The sequence below is a fragment of the Phyllobates terribilis genome, unplaced genomic scaffold, assembly GCF_046119375.1.
Source record: "Phyllobates terribilis strain yellow unplaced genomic scaffold, ASM4611937v1 Scaffold_61__1_contigs__length_8056638, whole genome shotgun sequence".
In the NCBI taxonomy this organism is placed as follows: domain Eukaryota; kingdom Metazoa; phylum Chordata; class Amphibia; order Anura; family Dendrobatidae; genus Phyllobates; species Phyllobates terribilis.
In genome coordinates, this window is record NW_027362821.1 from 585940 (window position 1) to 612048 (window position 26109).

The 26109-nt window shown below is 44.9% G+C and overlaps 1 protein-coding gene across 4 annotated transcripts; it reads left to right on the forward strand.

The window, feature by feature from the left end:
• Positions 1-3402: 3402 nt before the first annotated feature.
• On the forward strand, positions 3403-24058 carry LOC141192419 (uncharacterized). Of its 4 annotated transcripts, none has more exons than XM_073661936.1 (7): positions 3403-3570; positions 17443-17582; positions 17706-17810; positions 17894-18017; positions 18101-18189; positions 18386-18476; positions 20777-24058. In XM_073661936.1, the coding sequence occupies exons 2-7, from the start codon at positions 17514-17516 to the stop codon at positions 22471-22473; spliced, it is 2175 nt and encodes a 724-aa protein (XP_073518037.1). In that variant the 5' UTR covers positions 3403-3570; positions 17443-17513; the 3' UTR covers positions 22474-24058. The 4 variants fall into 4 exon arrangements, with proteins under 4 accessions (XP_073518037.1, XP_073518036.1, XP_073518035.1 ...); XM_073661935.1 differs by lacking the exon at positions 3403-3570 and adding an exon at positions 9623-9684; XM_073661934.1 differs by lacking the exon at positions 3403-3570 and having other exon boundaries at positions 17447-17810.
• The last annotated feature ends 2051 nt before the right edge of the window (positions 24059-26109 follow it).

Below are 26109 nucleotides of genomic sequence, written 5' to 3' on the forward strand. Positions count from 1 at the left end.
ATTAATTCTTTCCTATTACACATATACTTCGGTATATTACTAATCTGATAGTCACAATCTAATGCTCTGCACTTTCCTGAGGTTTCCTTGTTTTTACATGATTTTTTGTAATCTTTTAAAAATATTTAAATTTGAGAGTCCTCAGTGGTTGATACCTTTTAATGACTAACTGAAAAGATAGTAACAGGTTGAAAGCTGGCTAACACAGTACAAAAAAATATATATATATATATCGGGCCACCATCTAATGTGTGTGTGTATGTATGTATATATATATATATATATATATATATATATATATATATACAGTGCCTACAAGTAGTATTCAACCCCCTGCAGATTTAGCTGGTTGACACATGCGGAATTAACTTGGCATTGTGACATTTGTACTGTAGATCAGCCTGGAAGTGGGAAATGCACTGCAGCAAATTTTTTTTTTTTTTAAACGTAAAAAGTTAATTCAGAGTGTCATTTATTATTCAACCCCTCAAACCACAAGAATTAAAGTATTAAGAAGTAGTTCAGGCACCAAGAATAATGAGCTTCACATGTGTGGATTAAAGATCTCTTTTGCCAGCCTTTTCTGACTATTTAAGACCCTCCCCAAACTTGTGAAGAGCACTCAGACATGGTCAACATGGGAAAGACAAAGGAGCATTCCAAGGCCATCAGAGACAAGATCGTGGAGGGTCACAAGGCTGGCAAGGGGTACAAAACCCTTTTCAAGGAGTTGGGCCTACCTGTCTCCACTGTTGGGAGCATCATCCGTAAGTGGAAGGCTTATGGAACTACTGTTAGCCTTCCACGGCCAGGACAGCCTTTGAAAGTGTCCTCCCGTGCCGAGGCCAGGCTTGTCCGAAGAGTCAAGGCTAACCCAAGGACAACAAGGAAGGAGCTCCGGGAAGATCTCATGGCAGTGGGGACATTGGTTTCAGTCAATACCATAAGTAACGTACTCCACCGCAATGGTCTCCGTTCCAGACGAGCCCGTAAGGTACCTTTACTTTCAAAGCGTCATGTCAAGGCTCGTCTACAGTTTGCTCATGATCACTTGGAGGACTCTGAGACAGACTGGTTCAAGGTTCTATGGTCTGATGAGATCAAGATCGAGATCTTTGGTGCCAACCACACACGTGACCTTTGGAGACTGGATGGCACTGCATACGACCCCAAGAATACCATCCCTACAGTCAAGCATGGTGGTGGCAGCATCATGCTGTGGGGCTGTTTCTCTGCCAAGGGGCCTGGCCATCTGGTCCGCATCCATGGGAAGATGGATAGCACGGCCTACCTGGAGATTTTGGCCAAGAACCTCCGCTCCTCCATCAAGGATCTTAAGATGGGTCATAATTTCATCTTCCAACAAGACAACGTCCCAAAGCACACAGCCAAGAAAACCAAGGCCTGGTTCAATAGGGAAAAAGTCAAGGTGTTGGAGTGGCCTAGTCAGTCTCCTGACCTTAACCCAATTGAAAACTTGTGGAAGGAGCTCAAGAATAAAGTCCACATGAGACACCCAAAGACCCTAGATAACTTGGAGAAGATCTGCATGGAGGAGTGGGCCAAGATAACTCCACAGACCTGTGCCGGCCTGATCAGGTCTTATAAAAGACGATTATTAGCTGTAATTGCAAACAATGGTTATTCCACAAAATATTAAACATAGGTGTTGAATAATAATTGACCCACACTTTTATGTTTAAAATTTAATAAAATTCAACTGAGCAACATAACGTTTTGGTTTGTAAGATTTATGCTTCTGTTCATAAAATCTACTCTCGTTTGCAGTTTGAAGGCTCTAACTTATTTGCATCTTATCAAACCAGCTAAATCTGCAGGGGGTTGAATACTACTTGTAGGCACTGTGTATATATATATATATATATATATATATACAGTATATAATATATATTTTATACTAGATGGTGGCCCGATTCTAACTCATCGGGTATTCTAGAATATGTATGCGGCCTACCGGGCGCGACTAATCAGCGAAGCAGTATTTAAATGGGTTGTGCACTACTTTAAATTAACCCCCCAATGTATCCCCCCGGGGCCCCTAATGAATTTTGTAATTACGTCATGTTGTCAATACTGCTTGTGACAACATCGCTGACCACGCACAGCCAGGACGTAATTCCCCCGGCTGCAGCCAGCTCTTGCTTTCGCTTACATCACGACTATTTGCGGCTGCAGCCAGGGGTCTCCTGTTCCACGTACCACAGTGAATGACGGGCTGTGGGCGGGGTTATCCCCCATCGTGTCACACCCAGCATCCACCGCGCGCTCTGTCAATGAATGCGCGTGCGGTGGATGCCGGGTGTGACGGGATGGGGGATAACCCCGCCCACAGTCCATCACTCACCGTGGAAAGCGAAACAGGAGACCCCTTGGCTGCAGCTGCAAATAGTCGCGACCAATCAGCGAACCGTGTTAGTGAGGACCGGGTAGCGGCGCTGCCTGTTCGGGTACTTCCGCTGCGAGCAGCCGGGAGATGACTGGCTAGCACCCGGCTGCATCGCCGCTGACCTCCATGCGGCTACCGTCAGGAGATCAGCGGCTAGGACCGCTGATTTCCCGACGGCAAGTGTGAAGGGAGGACCGGGGAGCAAGGCCGCCGGTCGGTGTACTTCTGTTGCGAGCAGCCGGGAGATGACCGGCTAGCACCGGTCATCTCCCGGCTGCGTCGCCGCTGATCTCCCGACGGTGGCCTGCGTGTTTCAAATCCGGCGCCAATTCGCGGCCGGGCTGCGCCAGTCGCTGATTTGTCGCGGCCGCGACCATTCAGAGAAGCGGTGTTTTAAATTTCGCGCCAATCAGTAGAGCACTGTTTAAATTTGGCGGCAATATTGCTGATTGGTCGCGACCAATCAGTGAACCGTGTTAGTGTGGACCGGGGAGAGGCGCTGCCTGTGCGGGTACTTCCGCTGCTAGCGCCGGTCATCTCCCGGCTGCATCGCCGCTGACCTCCATGCGGCTACCGTCGGGAGCTCAGCGGCTAGGGTCTCTGATCTTCTGACGGCAAGTGTGAAGGGAGGACCGGGGAGCGGCGCTGCCTAGGCCGCCAGTCGGGGTACTTCTGCTGCGAGCAGCCGGGAGATGACCCGCTAGTGCCGGTCATCTCCCGGCTGCATCGCCGCTGACCTCCGTGCGGCAGATGAGCCGCTAACTGCCGCCATCTTGTTCTGAAATCCCGCATCACTGATTGGCCGCTGCCGGACCAATCAGCGACGCGGGATTTCCTGGACGGACAGACAGACGGGATAAGCCGATTATATAGTAGATATTTATTTTTCCCTGTATTGTAATTTAATAAAATTAGAATTTCATTGTAATCCTAAAGCTTTTCTTTGTGATATTTTATGTCCCAGACTTATGAACTTGTCATTTCATTGTAGCCCAGCGCTAATCAACACTGGGAAATCCTGGCAGCGGCACCGACTGACCGGACAAACCCTTCACAGCAGAGACGAGCCGACTCCATCTAGAAACCACGGACGATTCTCATCCCTATTGTTCTTCAGTCCATGTGTCGTCATTATGTCCGGATTTATCAGCAATGTACAAAAGGTAATAGGGTAAAGAATGTATATAGGGTCAGTATGTATATATTCTGTACTGTATGTATATAGGGTCAGTATGTATATATTTTGTACTGTATGTATATAGGGTCAGTATGTATATATTCTGTACTGTATGTGTATAGGGTCAGTATGTATATATTCTGTACTGTATGTATATAGGGTCAGTATGTATATATTCTGTACTGTATGTATATAGGATCAGTATGTACTGTATATAGTCTGTACTGTATGTGTATAGGGTCAGTATGTATATATTCTGTACTGTATGTGTATACGATCAGTATGTATATATTCTGTACTGTATGTGTATAGCGTCAGTATGTATATATTCTGTACTGTATGTGTATAGGGTCAGTATGTATACATTCTGTACTGTATGTATATAGGGTCAGTATGTATATATTCTGTACTGTATAGGATCAGTATGTATATATTCTGTACTGTATGTGTATAGTGTCAGTATGTATATATTCTGTACTGTATGTGTATAGGGTCAGTATGTATACATTCTGTACTGTATGTATATAGGGTCAGTATGTATATATTCTGTACTGTATAGGATCAGTATGTATATATTCTGTACTGTATGTATATAGGGTCAGTATGTATATATTCTGTACTGTATATATATATATATAGGGTCAGTATGTATATATTCTGTACTGTATGTGTATAGGGTCAGTATGTATATATTCTGTACTGTATGTATATAGGGTCAGTATGTATATATTCTGTACTGTATATATATAGGGTCAGTATGTATATATTCTGTACTGTATGTATATAGGGTCAGTATGTATACTATACTGTATGTGTATAGGGTCAGTATGTATATATTCTGTACTGCTTGTGTATAGGGTTAGTATGTATATATTCTGTACTGTATGTGTATAGGGTCAGTATGTACAGTACAGACCAAAAGTTTGGACACACCTTCTCATTTAAAGATTTTTCTATATTTTCATGAGTATGAAAATTGTACATTCACACTGAAGGCATCAAAACTATGAATTAACACATGTGGAATTATATACTTAACAAAAAAGTGTGAAACAACTGAAAATATGTCTTATATTCTAGGTTCTTCAAAGTAGCCACCTTTTGCTTTGATGACTGCTTTGCACACTCTTGGCATTCTCTTGATGAGCTTCAAGAGGTAGTCACCGGAAATGGTCTTCCAATAATCTTGAAGGAGTTCCCAGAGATGCTTAGCACTTGTTGGCCCTTTTCCTTCACTCTGCGGTCCAGCTCACTCCAAACCATCTCGATTGGGTTCAGGTCTGGTGACTCTGGAGGCCAGGTCATCTGGCGTAGCACCCCATCACTCTCCCTCTTGGTCAAATAGCCCTTACACAGCCTGGAGGTGTGTTTGGGATCATTGTCCTGTTGAAAAATAAATGATGGTCCAACTAAACGCAAACCGGATGGAATAGCATGCCGCTGCAAGATGCTGTGGTAGCCATGCTGGTTCAGTATGCCTTCAATTTTGAATAAATCCCCAACAGTGTCATCAGCAAAGCACCCCCACACCATCACACCTCCTCCTCCATGCTTCACGGTGGGAACCAGGCATGTAGAGTCCATCCGTTCACCTTTTCTGCGTCGCACAATGACACGGTGGTTGGAACCAAAGATCTCAAATTTGGACTCATCAGACCAAAGCACAGATTTTCACTGGTCTAATGTCCATTCCTTGTGTTCTTTAGCCCAAACAAGTCTCTTCTGCTTGTTGCCTGTCCTTAGCAGTGGTTTCCTAGCAGCTATTTTACCATGAAGGCCTGCTGCACAAAGTCTCCTCTTAACAGTTGTTGTAGAGATGTGTCTGCTGCTAGAACTCTGTGTGGCTTTGACCTGGTCTCTAATCTGAGCTGCTGTTAACCTGCAATTTCTGAGGTTGGTGACTCGGATAAACTTATCCTCAGAAGCAGAGGTGACTCTTCTTCTTCCTTTCCTGGGGCGGTCCTCATGTGAGCCAGTTTCTTTGTAGCGCTTGATGGTTTTTGCAACTGCACTTGGGGAAACTTTCAAAGTTTGCCCAATTTTTCGGACTGACTGACCTTCATTTCTTAAAGTAATGATGGCCACTCGTTTTTCTTTACTTAGCTGCTTTTTTCTTGCCATAATACAAATTCTAACAGTTTATTCAGTAGGACTATCAGCTGTGTATCCACCTGACTTCTGCACAACACAACTGATGGTCCCAACCCCATTTATAAGGCAAGAAATCCCACTTATTAAACCTGACAGGGCACACCTGTGAAGTGAAAACCATTTCCGGTGACTACCTCTTGAAGCTCATCAAGAGAATGCCAAGAGTGTGCAAACCAGTCATCAAAGCAAAAGGTGGCTACTTTGAAGAACCTAGAATATAAGACATATTTTCAGTTGTTTCACACTTTTTTGTTAAGTATATAATTCCACATGTGTTAATTCATAGTTTTGATGCCTTCAGTGTGAATGTACAATTTTCAAAGTCATGAAAATACAGAAAAATCTTTAAATGAGAAGGTGTGTCCAAACTTTTGGTCTGTACTGTATATATTCTGTACTGTATGTGTATAGGGTCAGTATGTATATATTCTGTACTGTATGTGTATAGGGTTAGTATGTATATATTCTGTGCTGTATGTGTATAGGGTCAGTATGTATATATTCTGTACTGTATGTATATAGGGTCAGTATGCATATATTCTGTACTGTATGTATATAGGGTCAGTATGTATATATTCTGTACTGTATAGGATCAGTATGTATATATTCTGTACTGTATGTGTATAGTGTCAGTATGTATATATTCTGTACTGTATGTGTATAGGGTCAGTATGTATACATTCTGTACTGTATGTATATAGGGTCAGTATGTATATATTCTGTACTGTATAGGATCAGTATGTATATATTCTGTACTGTATGTATATAGGGTCAGTATGTATATATTCTGTACTGTATATATATATATAGGGTCAGTATGTATATATTCTGTACTGTATGTATATAGGGTCAGTATGTATACTATACTGTATGTGTATAGGGTCAGTATGTATATATTCTGTACTGTATGTGTATAGGGTTAGTATGTATATATTCTGTACTGTATGTGTATAGGGTCAGTATGTATATATTCTGTACTGTATGTGTATAGGGTCAGTATGTATATATTCTGTACTGTATGTATATAGGGTCAGTATGTATATATTCTGTACTGTATGTATATAGGGTCAGTATGTATATATTCTGCACTGTATGTGTATAGGGTCAGTATGTATATATTCTGTACTGTATGTATATAGGGTCAGTATGTATATATTCTGTACTGTATGTACATTTATAGAGATAAGTACACGCGCGGCGGCTCCGCTCCGTACACCTCTCACACACAAGGCTCCGCTCCGTACACTTCGCACATGCGCGGCTCCGCTCCGTACACTTCGCACACGCGCGGCTCCGCTCCGTACACCTCGCACACGCGCGGCTCCGCTCCGTACGCCTCGCACACGCGCGGCTCCGCTCCGTACGCCTCGTACACGCGTGGCTCCGCTCCGTACGCCTCGTACACGTGCGGCTCCGCTCCGTACGCCTCGTACATGCGCGGCTCCGCTCCGCACGCCTCGTACACGCGCGACTCCGCTCCGCACGCCTCGTACACGCGCGGCTCCGCTCCGCACGCCTCGTACACGCGCGGCTCCGCTCCGTACGCCTCGTACACGCGCGTCTCCGCTCCGTAAGCCTCGTACACCTCGTACACGCGCGGCTCCGCTCCGTACGCCTCGTACACGCGCGGCTCCGCTCCGTACGCCTCGTACACGCGCGGCTCCGCTCCGTACGCCTCGTACACGTGTGGCTCCGCTCCGTACGCCTCGTACACGCGCGGCTCCGCTCCGTACGCCTCGTACACCTCGTACACGCGCGGCTCCGCTCCGTACGCCTCGTACGCGCGCGGCTCTGCTCCGTACGCCTCGTACACGCGCGGCTCCGCTCCGTAAGCCTCGTACACGCACGGCTCCGCTCCGTACACCTCGTACACGCGCGGCTCCGCTCCGTACACCTCGTACACACACGGCTCTGCTCCGCACGCCTCGTACACGCGCGGCTCTGCTCCGTACACCTCGTACACACACGGCTCTGCTCCGTACACCTCGTACACACGCGGCTCCGCTCCGTACACCTCGTACACGCGCGGCTCTGCTCCGTACACCTCGTACACACGCGGCTCTGCTCCGTACACCTCGTACATGCGCGGCTCTGCTCCGTAGACCTTGTACACGCGCGGCTCTGCTCCGTACACCTCGTACACATGCGGCTGTACTGTATGTGTATAGGGTCAGTATGTATATATTCTGTACTGTATGTGTATAGGGTCAGTATGTATATATTCTGTACTGTATGTATATAGGGTCAGTATGTATATATTCTGTACTGTATGTATATAGGGTCAGTATGTATATATTCTGCACTGTATGTGTATAGGGTCAGTATGTATATATTCTGTACTGTATGTATATAGGGTCAGTATGTATATATTCTGTACTGTATGTACATTTATAGAGATAAGTACACGCGCAGCGGCTCCGCTCCGTACACCTCTCACACACAAGGCTCCGCTCCGTACACTTCGCACACGCGCGGCTCCGCTCCGTACACTTCGCACACGCGCGGCTCCGCTCCGTACACCTCGCACACGCGCGGCTCCGCTCCGTACGCCTCGCACACGCGCGGCTCCGCTCCGTACGCCTCGTATACGCGTGGCTCCGCTCCGTACGCCTCGTACACGCGCGGCTCCGCTCCGTACGCCTCGTACACGCGCGGCTCCGCTCCGCACGCCTCGTACACGCGCGACTCCGCTCCGCACGCCTCGTACACGCGCGGCTCCGCTCCGCACGCCTCGTACACGCGCGGCTCCGCTCCGTACGCCTCGTACACGCGCGTCTCCGCTCCGTAAGCCTCGTACACGCGCGGCTCCGCTCCGTACGCCTCGTACACGCGCGGCTCCGCTCCGTACGCCTCGTACACGCGCGGCTCCGCTCCGTACGCCTCGTACACGTGTGGCTCCGCTCCGTACGCCTCGTACACGCGCGGCTCCGCTCCGTACGCCTCGTACACCTCGTACACGCGCGGCTCCGCTCCGTACGCCTCGTACACGCGCGGCTCCGCTCCGTACGCCTCGCACACGCGCGGCTCCACTCCGTACGCCTCGTACGCGCGCGGCTCCGCTCCGTACGCCTCGTACACGCGCGGCTCCGCTCCGTACGCCTCGTACACGCGCGGCTCCGCTCCGTACGCCTCGTACACGCGCGACTCCGCTCCGTACGCGTCGTACACGCGCGGCTCCGCTCCGTACGCCTCGTACACGCACGACTCCGCTCCGTACGCCTCGTACACGCACGACTCTGCTCCGTACGCCTCGTACACGCGCGACTCTGCTCCGTACGCCTCGTACACACACGGCTCCGCTCCGTACACCTCGTACACGCGCGGCTCCGCTCCGTACACCTCGTACACACGCGGCTCCGCTCCGTACACCTCGTACACACACGACTCCGCTCCGCACGCCTCGTACACGCGCGGCTCTGCTCCGTACACCTCGTACACACACGGCTCTGCTCCGTACACCTCGTACACACGCGGCTCCGCTCCGTACACCTCGTACACGCGCGGCTCTGCTCCGTACACCTCGTACACACGCGGCTCCGCTCCGTACACCTTGTACATGCGCGGCTCTGCTCCGTACACCTTGTACACACGCGGCTCTGCTCCGTACACCTCGTACACATGCGGCTCCGCTCCGTACACCTCGTACACACACGGCTCTGCTCCGTACACCTCGTACACACGCGGCTCCGCTCCGTACACCTCGTACACACGCGGCTCTGCTCCGTACACCTCGTACACACGCGGCTCTGCTACATCCACACTGTAAACCCCTCCTGACCCCACACATAAACTTCAGCTCATCCAGCACCATGACAACCAGCACAGCAGAGTCCTGCATCCACTGAGGCCCCTGATCATGTGACCCCTGACTCCTCCCCTCCTGTGACCTCATCACAGCTCCTGTGCGCACAGAGCAGCCATATATGTGGTGGCGGCTCTGCAGGTGGAGGTATGTGGAGACCCCATTACTGGGCGCAGGGAGCATTAACCCCTTCAGCACGGAGACTCTTTTGGGGTCTTGTGTTGCCCCTTTATAAGAATCATAAGGTTTTTGTTCTGTTTCCTGTAATAGATACATACGACCCAACTATGGAGACAGGAAGGGAGGAAACGTATTGTTCTCATAGTACAGGACCCCTTTACTGGCCCCACAGTGTAATGCCCCCATTATGCCCCTTATGCAGGATGTATGATGCCCCCCACACAGTGTAATGCCCCCATTATGCCCCTTATGCAGGATGTATGATGCCCCTTATGCAGTATGTATGATGCCCCCACACAGTGTAATGCCCCCATGATGCCTCTTATGCAGGATGTATGATGCCCCCCACACAGTGTAATGCCCCCATTATGCCCCTTATACAGTATGTATGATGCCCCCCACACAGTGTAATGCCCCCATGATGCCTCTTATGCAGGATGTATGATGCCCCCCACACAGTGTAATGCCCCCATGATGCCTCTTATGCAGGATGTATAATGCCCCCCACACAGTGTAATGCCCCCATTATGCCCCTTATACAGTATGTATGATGCCCCCCACACAGTGTAATGCCCCCATTATGCCCCTTATGCATGATGTATGATGCCCCCACACAGTGTAATGCCCCCATGATGCCTCTTATGCAGGATGTATGATGCCCCCACAGTGTAATGCCCCCATTATGCCCCTTATGCAGTATGTATGATGCCCCCACACAGTGTAATGCCCCCATTATGCCCCTTATGCAGTATGTATGATGCCCCCCACACAGTGTAATGCCCCCATTATGCCCCTTATGCAGTATGTATGATGCCCCCCACACAGTGTAATGCCCCTTATGCATGATGTATGATGCCCCCACACAGTGTAATGCCCCCATTATACCCCTTATGCAGTATGTATGATGCCCCCATGATGCCTCTTATGCAGGATGTATGATGCCCCCACAGTCTAATGCCCCCATTATGCCCCTTATGCAGTATGTATGATGCCCCCACACAGTGTGATGCCCCCATTATGCCCCTTATGTAGGATGTATGATGCCCCCCACACAGTGTAATGCCCCCATTTTGCCTCTTATGCAGTATGTATGATGCCCCCACACAGTGTAATGCCCCCATTATGCCCCTTATGCAGGATGTATGATGCCCCCCCACACAGGGTTTCGCCCCCATTATGCAGTGTGATGATGCCCCCCCACACAGTGTAATGCCCCCATTATGCCCCTTATGCAGTATGTATGATGCCCCCCACACAGTGTAATGCCCCCATTATGCCCCTTATGCAGTATGTATGATGCCCCCACAGTGTAATGCCCCCATTATGCCCCTTATGCAGGATGTATGATGCCCCCCCACACAGTGTAATGTCCCCATTATCCACCTTATGCAGGATGTATGATGCCCCCACGCAGTGTAATGCCCCCATTATGCCCTTTATGCAGGATGCATGATGCCCCCACACAGTGTAATGCCCCCATTATGCCCCTTATGCAGTGTGTATGATGCCCCCACACAGTTTAATGCCCCCATTATGCCCCTTATGCAGTGTGTATGACCCCCCCCCCCCCCCCACAGTATAATGTTCCCCCAGTACCGCCTGAGGTCCTGCAGTTGGAATAATCCCTCTGGAGAATGTTTTTTCCTTTCCCTGCTCCCCTCCATATAGACCCTCGAGCATGTACAGTCATGGCCAAAAGTTTTGAGAATGACACCAAAATTATATTTTCACATGATCTGCTGGCCTCTGGTTTTTATTAGTGTTTGTCTGATGTTTATATCATATACAGAAATATAATTGCAATCATATTATGAGTACCAATTGGTTATATTGACAGTTAGAATGAGTTAATGCAGCAAGTCAATATTTGCAGTGTTGCCCCTTCTTCTTCAAGACCTCTGTAATTCTCCCTGGCATGCTCTCAATCAACTTTTGGACCAAATCCTGACTGATAGCAGTCCATTCTTGCATAATCAATGCTTGCATTTTGCCAGAATTTGTTGGTTTTTGTTTGTCCACCTGTCTCTTGATGATTGACCACAAGTTCTCAATGGGATTAAGATCTGGGGAGTTTCCAGGCCATGGACCCAAAATCTCTATGTTTTGTTCCATGAGCCATTTAGTTATCACCTTTGCTTTATGGCAAGGTGCTCCATCATGCTGGAAAAGGCATTGTTGGGCGCCAAACTGCTCTTGGACGGTTGGGAGAAGTTGCTCTTGGAGGACATTCTAGTACCATTCTTTATTCATGGCTGTGTTTTTAGGCAAGACTGTGAGTGAGCCGATTCCCTTGGCTGAGAAGCAACCCCACACATGAATGGTTTCAGGATGCTTTACAGTTGGCATGAGACAAGACTGGTGGTAGCGCTCACCTCTTCTTCTCCGAATAAGCTGTTTTCCAGATGTCCCAAACAATCGAAAAGGGGATTCATCAGAGAAAATGACTTTGCCCCAGTCCTCAGCAGTCCACTCCCTGTACCTTTTGCAGAATATCAGTCGGTCCCTGATGTTTTTTCTGGAGAGAAGTGGCTTCTTTGCTGCCCTCCTTGAAACCAGCCCTTGCTCAAAGAGTCTCCGCCTCACAGTGCGTGCAGAAGCACTCACACCAGCCTGCTGCCATTCCTGAGCAAGCTCGGCACTGCTGGTAGTCCGATCCCGCAGCTGAAACAGTTTTAAGATACGGTCCTGGCGCTTGCTGGTCTTTTTTGGGTGCCCTGGAGCCTTTTTGACAACAATAGAAGCTCTCTCCTTGAAGTTCTTGATGATGCGATAGATTGTTGACTGAGGTGCAATCTTTGTAGCTGCGATACTCTTCCCTGTTAGGCCATTTTTGTGCAGTGCAATGATGGCTGCACGTGTTTCTTTAGAGATAACCATGGTTAACTGAAGAGAAACAATGATACCAAGAACCAGCCTCCTTTTAAAGTGTCCAGTGATGTCATTCTTACTTAATCATGACTGATTGATCGCCAGCCCTGTCCTCATCAACACCCACACCTGTGTTAATGGATCAATCACTAAAACGATGTTAGCTGCTCCTTTTAAGGCAGGACTGCAATGATGTTGAAATGTGTTTTGGGGGTTAAAGTTCATTTTCTGGGCAAATATTGACTTTGCAAGTACAGTAATTGCTGTTAAGCTGATCACTCTTTGACATTCAGGAGTATATGCAAATTGCCATTACAAAAATGAAGCAGTAAACTTTGGAAAAATTACTATTTGTCTCATTCTCAATACTTTTGGCCATGACTGTATACTTGCATGTAGGGGAGCAGGCCTTACTAGATATTGAGGCTTTGTACAGTAATATTCCGCATGAGGATGATATCAGAGGAGTAAGACATTTCTTGAATTGAGATCAATAGAGTGTAGCAGACATAATGACTTCATGGAGGATCTTCTAAAATTCACTCTTATTCATAACTTCTTTCTTTTTGATAGGAAGTATTTCCACCAGCTCAGGGGTACTGCGATGGGGAGCCTCTGTGCTCCCTTATATGCTAACCTATCCCTGGACTGGTGGGAGGAATCCTCAATATTCAGGGATGGCATCCATATATTGGGGTATGGTACAAATATATTGACTGCATTTTTATCACCTGGTCAGGGACGAGTGAACAATCTTTTTAATTTGTCGGGGAACTCAACATCAATAGAGTGGGCCTTAGATTTACATCTGAATTTATTATAATAATAATTTTTATAGCGACAACATATTCCACAGCACTTTACAATTTTAAGGGGGACTTACATTGACAATACAGACTTTACAGAATAAGCATAACTCAGATATTAAAAGGAGTGAGGGCCCTGCTCACAAGCTTACAGTCTATAAGGTAATAGGGGAGACACAAAAGGTAAAATGTACATATATTGTATAATACAGCCTTAATATACTAAATAGGGTAAGTACATAACACCACATGAACTGGTCGCCAGCCAGTATGTGTACAGTACAGACAGAGGCTATTCAGTGCATGAATGGTATGAGCATGATTTTGAAGAAAATTTTAATATGGGCCAAACTGGGACAGTTAGATAAGTGTGTTGAGGTGATAGGCCAGTATAAAGAAATGGTTTTTTAGGGCACGCTTTAAACTGTGGGTATTGGGAATTAATCAAATTGTCCTGGGTAGTGCATTCCAAAGAATTGGAGCAGCATGCGAGAAATCTTGGAGACTGGAGTGGGAGGTTCGGATTACGGAGGATTTTAGTTTTAAGTCATTAGCAGAACTGAGGGCACGGGTAGGGTGGTAGACTGAGACGAGGGAGGTGATGTAGGGCGTTGCTGAATCATCAAGAGTTTTGTGGGTAAGAGCGATAAGTTTATATTGAACTCTATTGGATGGGCAATCAGTGCAATGACTGGCACAGGGAAGAGACATCGTTGTATCGGTTGGTGAGGAATATGACCCTGACTCCTGCGTTCAGGACGGATTGGAGAGGGGAAAGTTTATAAAGGGGGAGATCGATAAGTAAAGAGTTGCAATAGTCCAGACGAGAATGAATAAGAGCTACATAAGAGTTTTTACAGAGTCAAAGGTAAGAAAATTTCTGATTCTAGAGATGTTTTTAAGGTGTAGATGACACGAGCGAGCGAGTGATTTGATGTGAGGAGTGAAGGAAAGATCTGAATCAAGCTTGACCCCAAGACAGCCGGCATGTTGCTGGCGAGTAATGATGGAGTCACAAACAGAAATGGCAATATCAGGCATAGATAGGTTAGTGGAGGGAGGAAATAGGAGTAGTTTAGTTTTTGACAGATTAAATTTTAGATAGAGGGAGGACATAGTGTTAGAGACAGCGGAAAGACAATCACTGGTATTTTGTAATAATGCAGGGGTGATGTCCGGAGAAGAGGTGTATAATTGGGTGTCATCAGCATAGAGATGGTACTAAAAACCGAATCTGCTGATTGTTTGTCCAATAGGAGCGATATATAAGTAGAAAAGAAGGGCTTCTAGGACTGATCCTTGAGGAACCCCGCCAATAAGGGGGAGGGGAGAAGAAGAGGAGCCAGCAAAAGACACAGTGAAGGAGCGGTCAGAGAGGTAGATCCACAGTGTCGAATGCTGCAGAGAGATCCAGGAGAATCAGCAGGGAGTAGTGACCATTAGATTTGGCTGTTAGTAGATCATTAGAAACTTTAGTGAGTTCAGTTTCAGTAGAATGTAAACAGCGGAAACCAGATTGTAAAGGGTCAAGAAGGGAGTTATCTGAGAGATAGCGTATTATACAAGAGTGGACCAGTCGTTCCAGGAGTTTAGATATAAAGGGAAGATTGGAAACAGGTCTGTAGTTAGCAGCACAGTTCTGGTCGAGGGATGTTTTTTTAAGTAATGGATGTATGCTGGAGTGTTTAAAAAAGGAGGGAAAAATACAAGATGAGAGGTAGAGGTTGAATATTTTAGTTAGGTGAGTGGTGACATCTGGAGAAAGGGACTGAAGGAGATGTGAAGGAATAGGGTCACTGGTGCAGGTGGTAGAGCGAGAGGAAGTAAGGAGCCTTGTCACTTCATCTTCCGTGACTGGTTCGAAGTCAGAAAATGATCAAGATACAATGTGGGAGGGAGGAGCATGCATTACATTTGGGGATTGAGAGAAAATTTCCTGTCGGATATGGTCAATTTTTTCTTTGAAATAATTGTCCAGATCGTCAGTGCTGAGGTTTTTGGTTGGGGCATGTGCTGTTTGATTAAGGAGAGAATGAAAAGTGTCAAACAGGTGTTTAGGATTATTGGGCCATGAGATGATGAGGTTGTTAGGCTGCGTGCACACAATGCTTTTTTCATGCGTTTCCGCTGCGGAAACGCATCAAAAACGCATGGTAATCCGCACCCCATGGTCCCCAATGGCATTCCGCAATGTCAATGCACATGCTGAGGATTTTTCCGCAACGTTTCTGCAGCGCTCATAAATCCACAGCATGTTCATTAATTTTGCGGAAGCGCAGCGGAAGCCATGCCATTGACTTGCATTGAGACGCATAGAATCCGTGTCTGTACATTTGTACAAGCGGATAATATGCGTTTCAATGTGCGGATGGTACCCAGTTCTGGAGGAGAGAAGACTCTCATCCAGACCTGGGTACCATTGTACCTGTAAAAAAAAGAATAAAATAAAAAATAAAGTTTATATTCACCTGTCCGGCGGCCCCTGCAGCGCTTCTCCTTCCAGGACCTGAGATGACGTTGCAGTCATGTGACCGCAGGCTGTCTCGCGAGATGCCGGCAAGCCAGGAAGGAACCAGGAAGGAGCGCGACAGCACACACGGCGGCATCGGAGGTAAGTATAGCTTTATTTTTTTATTTTTACGGTCACACTGTATAAATCCATGCCGTTTGCATGGATTTATACAGTGTGACCTAGTTGTCAAGCACTTTCCAAGTGATGCTATCGCCTGGAAAGTGCTTGTCAGTCCGCATGCGGAAACACATGCGTTAACGCATGTGAATCCGCATGTATTCCGCAGGAAAAACGCATGCACAATCTGCATGCATTTTTTCCGCCAGGGAGATGCATAAATGCTGCAGAAATTTTCTGCTTCATTTCTGCATCGTGGGCACATAGCCTCAAAGTAGGTTTGTTTGGAGAGGTGAAGGGCGGAGTTATAGGTTTTAAGCATAAATTTATAATGGAGGAAATCTTCAGCCAGATTAGATTTTGTCCACAGCCGTTCGGCACACCTGGAGCCCCGCTGGAGAAAACGTGTTTGCAGCGTGTTCCAAGGTTGTCGCCGTCTGTGCCGAGTTGTTCTCTGTGTAGAAGGTGCGCCTTCATCCAGGGCACATTGCAATGTTTCGTTATAATGCTTCAGTGCAGAGTCAGGGCATGAGAGGGTGGAGATTGGGGCCAATGATGATTGCAACGTTTTCATAAATTTCTGGGTGTTAGTGCCATGTATATTTCTATAAGTGTGGAAAGTGAGGGTGTCTTGAGCAGGGTGACAGTTCTTGACAGAGAATGAAAGAAGGTTGTGATCAGAGAGTGGAAGAGGAGAGTCAGTAAAGTCATGTATTGAACAGAGCCGGGTGAAGATCAGGTCAAAGAGTATTTCCATCTTCATGTGTAGGAGAATTAGTAAGCTGTGAAAGGCCGAAGGAGGAAGTTAGCGATAAAAGATGAGCGGCAGATGGGAAGAGGGAATCGCCTATTGGGATGTTAAAATCTCCCATGATGAGGGTGGGGATGTCATAGGATAGAAATTTTGGAAGCCAAGTGGCAAAGTGATCCACAAACTGAAGGGAGTGGCCCGGAGGGCGATACACAGCCGCCACTCGCAGGGAGAAGGGCCAGTAGAGTCTGACTGTGTGGGCCTCAAAAGAAGGGATGAAAAATGAGGGTACTGAGGATATAACCTGAAAAGTACATTTTATTTAAAGGAGCAGACCAACACCAATTATTACCAGTTGCCTTTCCTGCATGTACTGATCAAGAAGGATTGTAACGGGACCCTAGGGACACTCATCTACCAGAAACCTTCAAGCACTAATAAACTACTGAAGTGGGATAACCACCACCCCCATCCCCATAAAAAGAGGAAAATCCAAGGGACAATTTTTATGGTTGAGAAGGTACTGCTCAACTGTCACAGATTTTAATATACAGGCAACAGACCTGAACACCAGATTAAGGGATGAAGGGTACTCGTGGTACATTTTGGATTCCGCATCATCGTTTGCAGAAAAATGGTCTTATCCATCAGCTTATCTTTTCCTCATTCAGGTCTCTACAATACCGGATCCTCTCAGTGAAGATCGTCTATATAAGAAAATTTTCCTGATTTATCCAGGAAAATGATGGACAAGATGGTGGAGAGGATATTACACCTCACCCTAGAGATCCTCTTCCGGCTTACTGGAGAGGTGAGCGATTCTGATGACGTCACATTACAGCATTCTTGGAAATAACAGATGGACAGAACTAGAGAGGTGAGGACTCTGGAAATGTCTGTAGTGAGATTTATTAATGTGACTCTCCATAACCAGAGATTAATCACGGGGCCTCCACCTCACCCCCTAATACATGAGGACATCAATGACCAGAAGATCCTAGAACTCGCCTACAAGATAATTGAGCTGCTGACTGGAGAGGTGACACTGCTGGGAATGCTGGGACATTATACAGTAACGCTGTGAAGGGATCGGGGGGATGACGGTATCATTGTATGTGTCAGGTTCCTATAAGATGTCAGGATGTCGCCGTCTATTTCTCCATGGAGGAGTGGGAGTATTTAGAAGGACACAAAGATCTGTACAAGGACATCATGATGGAGGTTCCCCAGCCCCTCACATCACCAGGTAATAGACAGGACTAAATACACACGGCCTATAATTATCTGTATGTAAAGAATGAATTCCGTCCCTGTATGTGTTTCCTCCAGATCTATCCAGTAAGAGGACAAGACCAGAGAGATGTCCCCGTCGTCTTCTTCCACAGGACTGTAAACAAGAAAATCCAAATGTTCCTCAGGTAGATAGAGAGAAGGTGTCATGAGATCTCCCCTATGATGTGTAGACTGCTGTAAATGTCATGTCTTCAGTTCTGTTTTATCCATCATTATTATGTTTTATATTTGTGTAATGAGAATGGTGGAGATGGCAGGATTAGAGCTGATCATAGATGTGACTTCTCCATCTGTCAGTGACTTTTACAATATTTGTTTCAGGGTGAAGATCTGACCCATATTAATACTACAGAGACATATGTGAGGGGTGATGAGCGGTGTAAAGAGGAGATTCCTACATATGACTACACAGGTGAGCAGTAACCACTGAATACAGAGAAGTCCCTGTCTGTGGCTGCTTTATCAGTGGTGTAGTCGTATCACAATCGTGTGATCACCATTTTGCCGCTAGACTCCAACATTCTCCTCCGTTCGAAAATATTCAAATTACTTTGTGTAATTGTGAAAGACCTTTTCTATAGAACTTACAACCTGAAGGATCCACCTACCCCCTGGGATTAGGAGACGCTGACCGTTACCTGCCCATGTCTGTAAACTATAAAGCCAAATGACAGCGTACGTAGAATGTGCTGACAAATTAAAAAATCACTTGAAGAAAAATATGATGGGCCTGTAAGAGAAAGCGGAGGGTAATGATGCTGTTGGCTTCCTAGATCCCTGATATCTTATTAGATGAATCTACCTTCTCTCCCTTCTGTGCTGCTGAATGTGCTCATATGGTCCCTACAAGACCAGGTCCAGTCTTTCTGACCAAACTTCACTTTTATGATCAACAACATTAAATGTGCAGTGAGGGCCAAGTGTGAATTTCTGTACAATAAGAACAGAGTTTCCCTTTATCCTGACTTTTCAATTTCTTTTGAAACCAACTAACTTCAAACAGGATTGTCATAAACTACACAGAAAACATTACACCTGCGCCATGATATATCTCTAAGCTGTGCGTGGCTGATGGCTGTAATATACATTTGTTCATGCCTGCAGGAGATGTGTTGGCATGGCTCCAGCCCTGGTTTCATGGATCCACTCCACATCATAAATAGTACTGAGCGAATTTGTTCGGCATTTCAAATTCGGGTTAGTTTTCGGGGTTCCGGCTTGTTCGCGCCAAATGGTCCACCATAAATGAGTGCAACTCCAGTTTAGTGTTGGATTTCTCCCCTCATACATACGTGGTTGTTGGGGATGTTACATGTTTATATATTCTTTATTTTTTTTACATATTTTTATTTTTTTCACTCTCTATGATAGTTTCATTCTGGTGGGATCGGCCGGCCTCACTTATGTGAGTCTGTAACTCCCTGGTCGTCTTTCAAAAAGATCTCCATTACCTCTTCCAAATGCCTGAGATCTAAATTTAAAACACCTCAGCTCTTCAGTATTATAAAAAAGTTCTCTTTGAATGTCTAATATTTCTTCTTGACACTCATCTGCCAGAAAATATTGGCCCTTAGCGATAGTTTAGATTGAGAAGAGCCCCCGAGCCCCATACTCTAATTACCCCAGAGAGGTTTCACCACTAGTTACTCATTTTTCTCTGATGAAGACTGTTCAGTTTGGTCATTTCAGTAGATGTGTTATTGTCTATAGTCACAGTTTTTGACTTCAGTAATCCTCTGCTTTAACCCCTTCCCGCAGTCAGTATTATGTTTCTAATCAGGCCCCATTTTTCAAATTTGACTTGTGTCACTTTATGTGGTGATAATTTTGGAATTCTTCACAAAGGATAATAGGAAACAAATGGACCTTACAAATTATTTTCCAACTTCTTTTGAATCTGACAATACCCTATATACGGTTGTACACTACTGTCTGGGCACATGGGAGGTTGAGAAGGGAAGGAGCGCCATTTAGCTATTAGGAATGCTCAAAAGATGGCTACCACGAACAGGCTTATAACTATCTACCCTGTTTACAGATTTCACAAATTACTTTGCTCATCACCCTTTAACTCTTCTACATGGATCTGAACCTACACAGAGACCCCTAGGCTTGGGCCATGGTGTTACCTGCTATTCGGTGGAGTGAGATGGAAAGAAGAATAGTCAGGTAGCCGGGTCAGAACCAAGAGGATAGAGAAAATACAAAATCAGAAGACACCAGTAGTCAGTAAACGGGCCGAGGTCACAACAGGAAACAAATACACAGGCCGGGAGCTGAGCACAGAGGACTGAACCAGAGGAGAACAAGGCTGTATCTGGCAGCTTCCGGCAATATGCTTCCAGCTTTAGTAGGGTGCAGTGCTTTCCAAATTGCTGAAGCAGGGAGCAGATTACTCCAGCTGGACTGCACACACACACCCATACTGTCAGACTCGATGGTACTACAGGTACCAGCAAACCTAATCTTAGTAGCTGGACAGAGCCTGCGCCTTTTACTCCATATTTGGGAGGCAGAATGAACAAACAGTTGAACACCACGCTCCTGGTCCATCCTATGAGGTTTTCTATTAGACAGTCATTGTCCTGGTGAATAAGTGAATTTTTTAATATAACTTGCCTTTTTTACAGACAATTTAAGTAGAAATGTTCAAAAATATAAAATTCAAGGATTTTTTTATTAAAAAATAATAAATAGTTTTATTATTGGCAGATGTCTGTACCAGGAGATCAGAGGGACAGCTGATATCTTCAATTTTCAAATCGGATAATTTTCAGATCCCACAGCATACAATTGAAGTGAATGCCATTACTCCAGATATACCATCATCCCTTCACAGCAAAGATCTGTCATCTGATCCTTTGAAACAGATCCTGTCTTCTGATTCATTACCGACTACTATGGAAAATCAAAGTCACAAAATAAGCATTAAAAAACAAACTGCTCCCAATGCAAAGAAGACATTTTCACATTCAGAATATAGAAATAATTTTCCTCTCAAAAAGTCTTTTCTTAAACATCAAAAAATTCACACAGCGAAGAATAGATTTTCTTGCTCCAAGTGTGGGAGATGTTTTAATCAGAAAACAAGTCTCGTTAGGCACCAGAGAATTCACACAGGAGAGAAGCCATTTTCCTGTTCAGAATGTGAGAAATGCTTTATAGACAAATCAACTCTTATCAATCATCAGAGAACTCACACAGGAGAGAAGCCATTTTCATGTTCAGATTGTGGGAAATGTTTTGTACATAAATCAAATCTTTTCAAACATCAGAGAACTCACACCGGGGACAAGCCTTTTCCATGTTCAGAATGTGGAAAATGTTTTACAGAGAAATCAACTCTTATCAAACATCAGAGAACTCACACAGGAGAGAAGCCATTTTCATGTTCAGATTGTGGGAAATGTTTTGTACAGAAATCAAATCTTAATATACATCAGAGAACTCACACAGGGGAGAAGCCATTTTCATGTTCAGAATGTGGGAAATGTTTTGCAAAGAAATCAACTCTTATCAACCATCAGAGAACACACACAGGAGAGAAGCCATTTTCATGTTCAGAATGTGGGAAATATTTTACAGCGAAATCTACTCTTATCAAACATCAGAGAACTCACACAGGGGAGAAGCCTTTTCCATGTTCAGAATGTGGAAAATGTTTTAACCATAAATCTAGTTTTCTTAAGCACCAGAGAACCCACACAGTGGAGAAGCCTTTTTCATGTTCAGAATGTGAGAAATGCTTTATAGACAAATCAACTCTTATCAATCATCAGAGAACTCACACAGGAGAGAAGCCATTTTCATGTTCAGATTGTGGGAAATGTTTTGTACATAAATCAAATCTTTTCAAACATCAGAGAACTCACACAGGGGACAAGCCTTTTCCATGTTCAGAATGTGGAAAATGTTTTACAGAGAAATCAACTCTTATCAAACATCAGAGAACTCACACAGGAGAGAAGCCATTTTCATGTTCAGATTGTGGGAAATGTTTTGTACAGAAATCAAATCTTAATATACATCAGAGAACACACACAGGAGAGAAGCCATTTTCATGTTCAGAATGTGGGAAATATTTTACAGCGAAATCTACTCTTATCAAACATCAGAGAACTCACACAGGGGAGAAGCCTTTTCCATGTTCAGAATGTGGAAAATGTTTTAACCATAAATCTAGTTTTCTTAAGCACCAGAGAACCCACACAGTGGAGAAGCCTTTTTCATGTTCAGATTGTGGGAAATGTTTTGTACAGAAATCATATCTTAATAAACATCAGAGAACTCACACAGGGGAGAAGCCTGTTTTATGTTCAAAATGTGGGAAATGTTTTAAACAGAAAGCGCATCTTGATAACCACCGGAGAACCCACACAGGGGAGACTGCTGCAACTTCACCCAACTAGTCTCTGTACAGACAAGAAAGGCCCTATCTGTACAACTAAAAACGCCACCACAGACCTAACTCCCTAATAAGTCGTTGAGGAGTTTTTCATACCTCCTGAGGAACCAGAGGGGAGGCCGCAACACAGTATCCACAAGGGGAAAGGAAAGTATGAAGTAAAATACGAAAACCCTGAATGAGAAACAAAAACACATTCATATAGGGCAAAGAAGGCAAGCTAAGGAGAACCAAAAATAAAAGGAACAAGTATAATCTCCCAGAAACCTAACATTGTTAGAATGAAAAGATACTGGGAGGGAAAGCAAACTGACCGGGAGGATAGTTTCACCTTTGTGGTGAAACTTACAAAATTCATCCTCACCAACTGTATATGTCAAACCCGTCCATTTATAATGACCATGGACAAGATAAAGATTCCCAACTCACATCAGGACCACAAGATCCCAGCTACTTTCAGCTGCATCACATCTAATGTAATGTACTTAATTATATGTAGCAAATGTCCAACTGGGGGTCTGTATGTAGGGGAGGCAAGGCAAAAACTTAGATGAATTCTCATCGCCACACAAAAAAAGAAAAAAAGAATAGATCTACTTGTGGCCACACAGTTTTACGGCCACAACTGCTTATCCTTTTCCGAAACTGATAGTTCTGCTTCACGTCACTTGTCTTATCTATTGCATTATTCCTGTGCCCTGTTATGTATAAATATGTGACTCTTCAGATTTTGTGTTATACTTTGTCTGATGAAGAGACCTGAGTAGTCTCGAAAGCTTACTGACTAATGGCTAACTGAAGAGATTACCACTGAGGACTCTCAAATTTTAATATTTTTCTCCATACAGCAATTTTAAGATCTCTCCACAGGTGTTCAATGGGATTTAGATCCAGACTCATTGCTGGGCAGAACTATCCAGCACTTTGTTTCCATCCATTTTCTGGGTGCTTCTTGAAGTATGTTTGGGCTCATTTTCATGCTGGAAGACCCATGACCTAGGACGCAAACTCCGCTTTCTGACACTAGGCACTATGTTGTGACCCAAAATCCTTTGCTGATCTTCAGATTTCCTGATGCCTTGCACACAGTCAGAGGCAGCAAAGCAACCCCAAAATACCTTTGAACCTCCACCATATTTGACTGTATGGGTTGTAAATTTATTGATTATCTGTGCACCTTGGACAAAGGAACATGTGGATCTCTAAAGATGGACTTATAACCTTGAAATTGTTGATATTTTTCAACAATTTTGGTTCTCAAGTCCTCAGACAGTTCTCTTCTCCTTTTTCTGTTTTCTCCATGCTTAGTGTGCCACACATATGTACACAATGCAAAGATTGAATCCATTTCTCCCATTTTTATCTGGTTTTAGTTGTGATTTTCATATTGCCCACACCTGTTACTTGCCACAATTGCGTTTGAACAAGCTTCACATGCTTGAAACAAAGTTGTTTACCCACAATTTTGGCAAGATGCCAACAATTTTGTCCGCCCTATTTTGTGTGAAATTATGTTCAATTTCCCTTTTTTTCTCTGTTTTCTTGTGTTGTTCCAATGCATGCAAAGGAAATAAACGTGTATAACAAAACGTGTAATTTCAATAATTTTCTGGGAGAATTACTTCATTTTCTGGAACAATTTCAAGGGATCCTACACTTTTGACCATGACTTGTTTTTGTTGTCTTTTTAATTTGTTGCAGCATATTATCCTCTTCGTGTTCAGCTATATTAGGAGGCTTGTAGCAAAGTCCAATTAGCAGCTTTGCATTATTGCCATTTTCATGTACATTTACCCATACTGATTTTACATCAGGGATGTAAAGCTTAAAACATGCAGAGGGCCAAAATGAAAAACTTTGACAAAGTCGTGGGCCGACCAGAATACAGTATAATGGGCCCTACATAGTCCTCCATACAGAATAATGGGCCCTACATAGTCCTCCATACAGAATAATGGGCCCTGCATAGTCCTCCATACAGTATAATGGGCCCCACATAGTCCTCCATACAGTATAATGGGCCCCACATAGTCCTCCATACAGAATAATGGGCCCCACATAGTCCTCCATACATAAGAAACAAGAGGGAAAAACTTTGAGTCAGCGTCCCATATAATAGTGAAAAAATTACAAAATTGTATTAATTATAATTTATACAGGAAAAAAATATGAATTGCAGAAACAGAGACAGTTAATAGTAAAACAATAGAGGAGCACTAATGAGGAGCATGAGACAAATTAACATGATTATTTTCTGATGTAAATACATAATTGGGCTGCCAAAAAAATAAGAATATATTGTTAAAATGCAATGAAGCATTCAATAAAAGTGCAGGTGCTTATGAGGTAGGTCAGAAGCAGTTGCTATATAAGAGGTTAGTCATACCGCTGTCTATATATAGGTACTAATATAGATAGCTCATACCGAAGATAGCAGATCTTTATTAGTGGTATCAGTGCCCTGACCCCTTAGGCTACAGGGTAAAAGTATATCCTAATACATATTAAAGCCTAGAAAATGCACCTAAGTAGGAAAAAAGATTAAAGAACGGCAGCAAAAGATCCTAGTTACTTACCGGTAACGGGATTTTACAGAGCCCATGACAGCACCACCTGAGAGAGGGTATCCGCCCACCAAGGACAGGAACCTACTGAATAAAAAGGCGGTACCTCTCCTCCGCATTAGTTTTGTTTCAGAGCATGAGAGGGCCTCCGAAGACAGGTTAATACATAACCACCACCTCAATATTTGTACTAAACACCTTAAAAAGTGCACATCACAGTGATAAAGGGGAGGGAATTAATAGGGTGCTGTCATGGGCTCTGTAAAATCCCGTTACCAGTAAGTAACTAGGATCTTTTCCCCTTCTCCCATGACAGCACCACCTGAGAGATTTATAGAGATCAAATACCAGAGGGAGGGATCACCGTTTGCAACACCTTCCTACCAAAGGACAGATCAGTAGAAGAGGAAAGGTCAAGACGGTAATGTCTGTAAAATGTAGCGGGGGATGACCAAGTTGCCGCCTTACATATGATGTCGATGGGCACATCCGCCTTCTCAGCCCAGGAAGCAGCTACCGCTCTGGTGGAATGGGCCTTCAGGTTCTCTGGAACCGGCAGATTGCTAGAAGAGTAGGCTAAGGTAATAGTATCCCTGACCCATCTAGCTATGGTCCCCCTTGTAACCTTAAGTCCTTTCCTAGCCCCCTGAAAGGATATAAAAAAGGCGTCACTCTTTCTCCAGGCTTTTGTCACTTCCAAATACCGGACTAACACCCTCCTAACATCTAAGGTGTGAAGCTTATGTTCCTCAGAATCCCTAGGATTAGGATAGAAGGAAGGGAGAGTGATTACTTGCGTCCTATGGAATTTGGAGGCTACTTTTGGAAGATAGGCCGGGTCTGGTCTTAAGATTACTCTATCCGTACATACTTGAGTGAATGGATTGTTAACGGATAGTGCGTGCAAGTCACTGACTCTACGAGCTGATGTCAGGGCTACCAGTAGAGCAGTCTTTAAAGTTAAGATTTTTTCTGAAACCTTCTCTAAGGGCTCGAAGGGAGGTTTGGTTAATGCTTCCAGAACTAAATTAAGGTCCCAAGGAGGCATTCTTGGAATAGGAATAGGTCTGGATCTA

Excerpts from the sequence above, each read along its gene's own strand:
- LOC141192419 (XM_073661934.1), top strand. The coding sequence starts at position 17,631 with ATGGACAGAACTAGAGAGGTGAGGACTCTGGAAATGTCTGTAGTGAGA. Across the intron at positions 18,018-18,100 it reads CCAGCCCCTCACATCACCAG|ATCTATCCAGTAAGAGGACA; the intron begins GTAATAGACAGG and ends TGTTTCCTCCAG. Across the intron at positions 18,190-18,385 it reads AAAATCCAAATGTTCCTCAG|GGTGAAGATCTGACCCATAT; the intron begins GTAGATAGAGAG and ends TATTTGTTTCAG.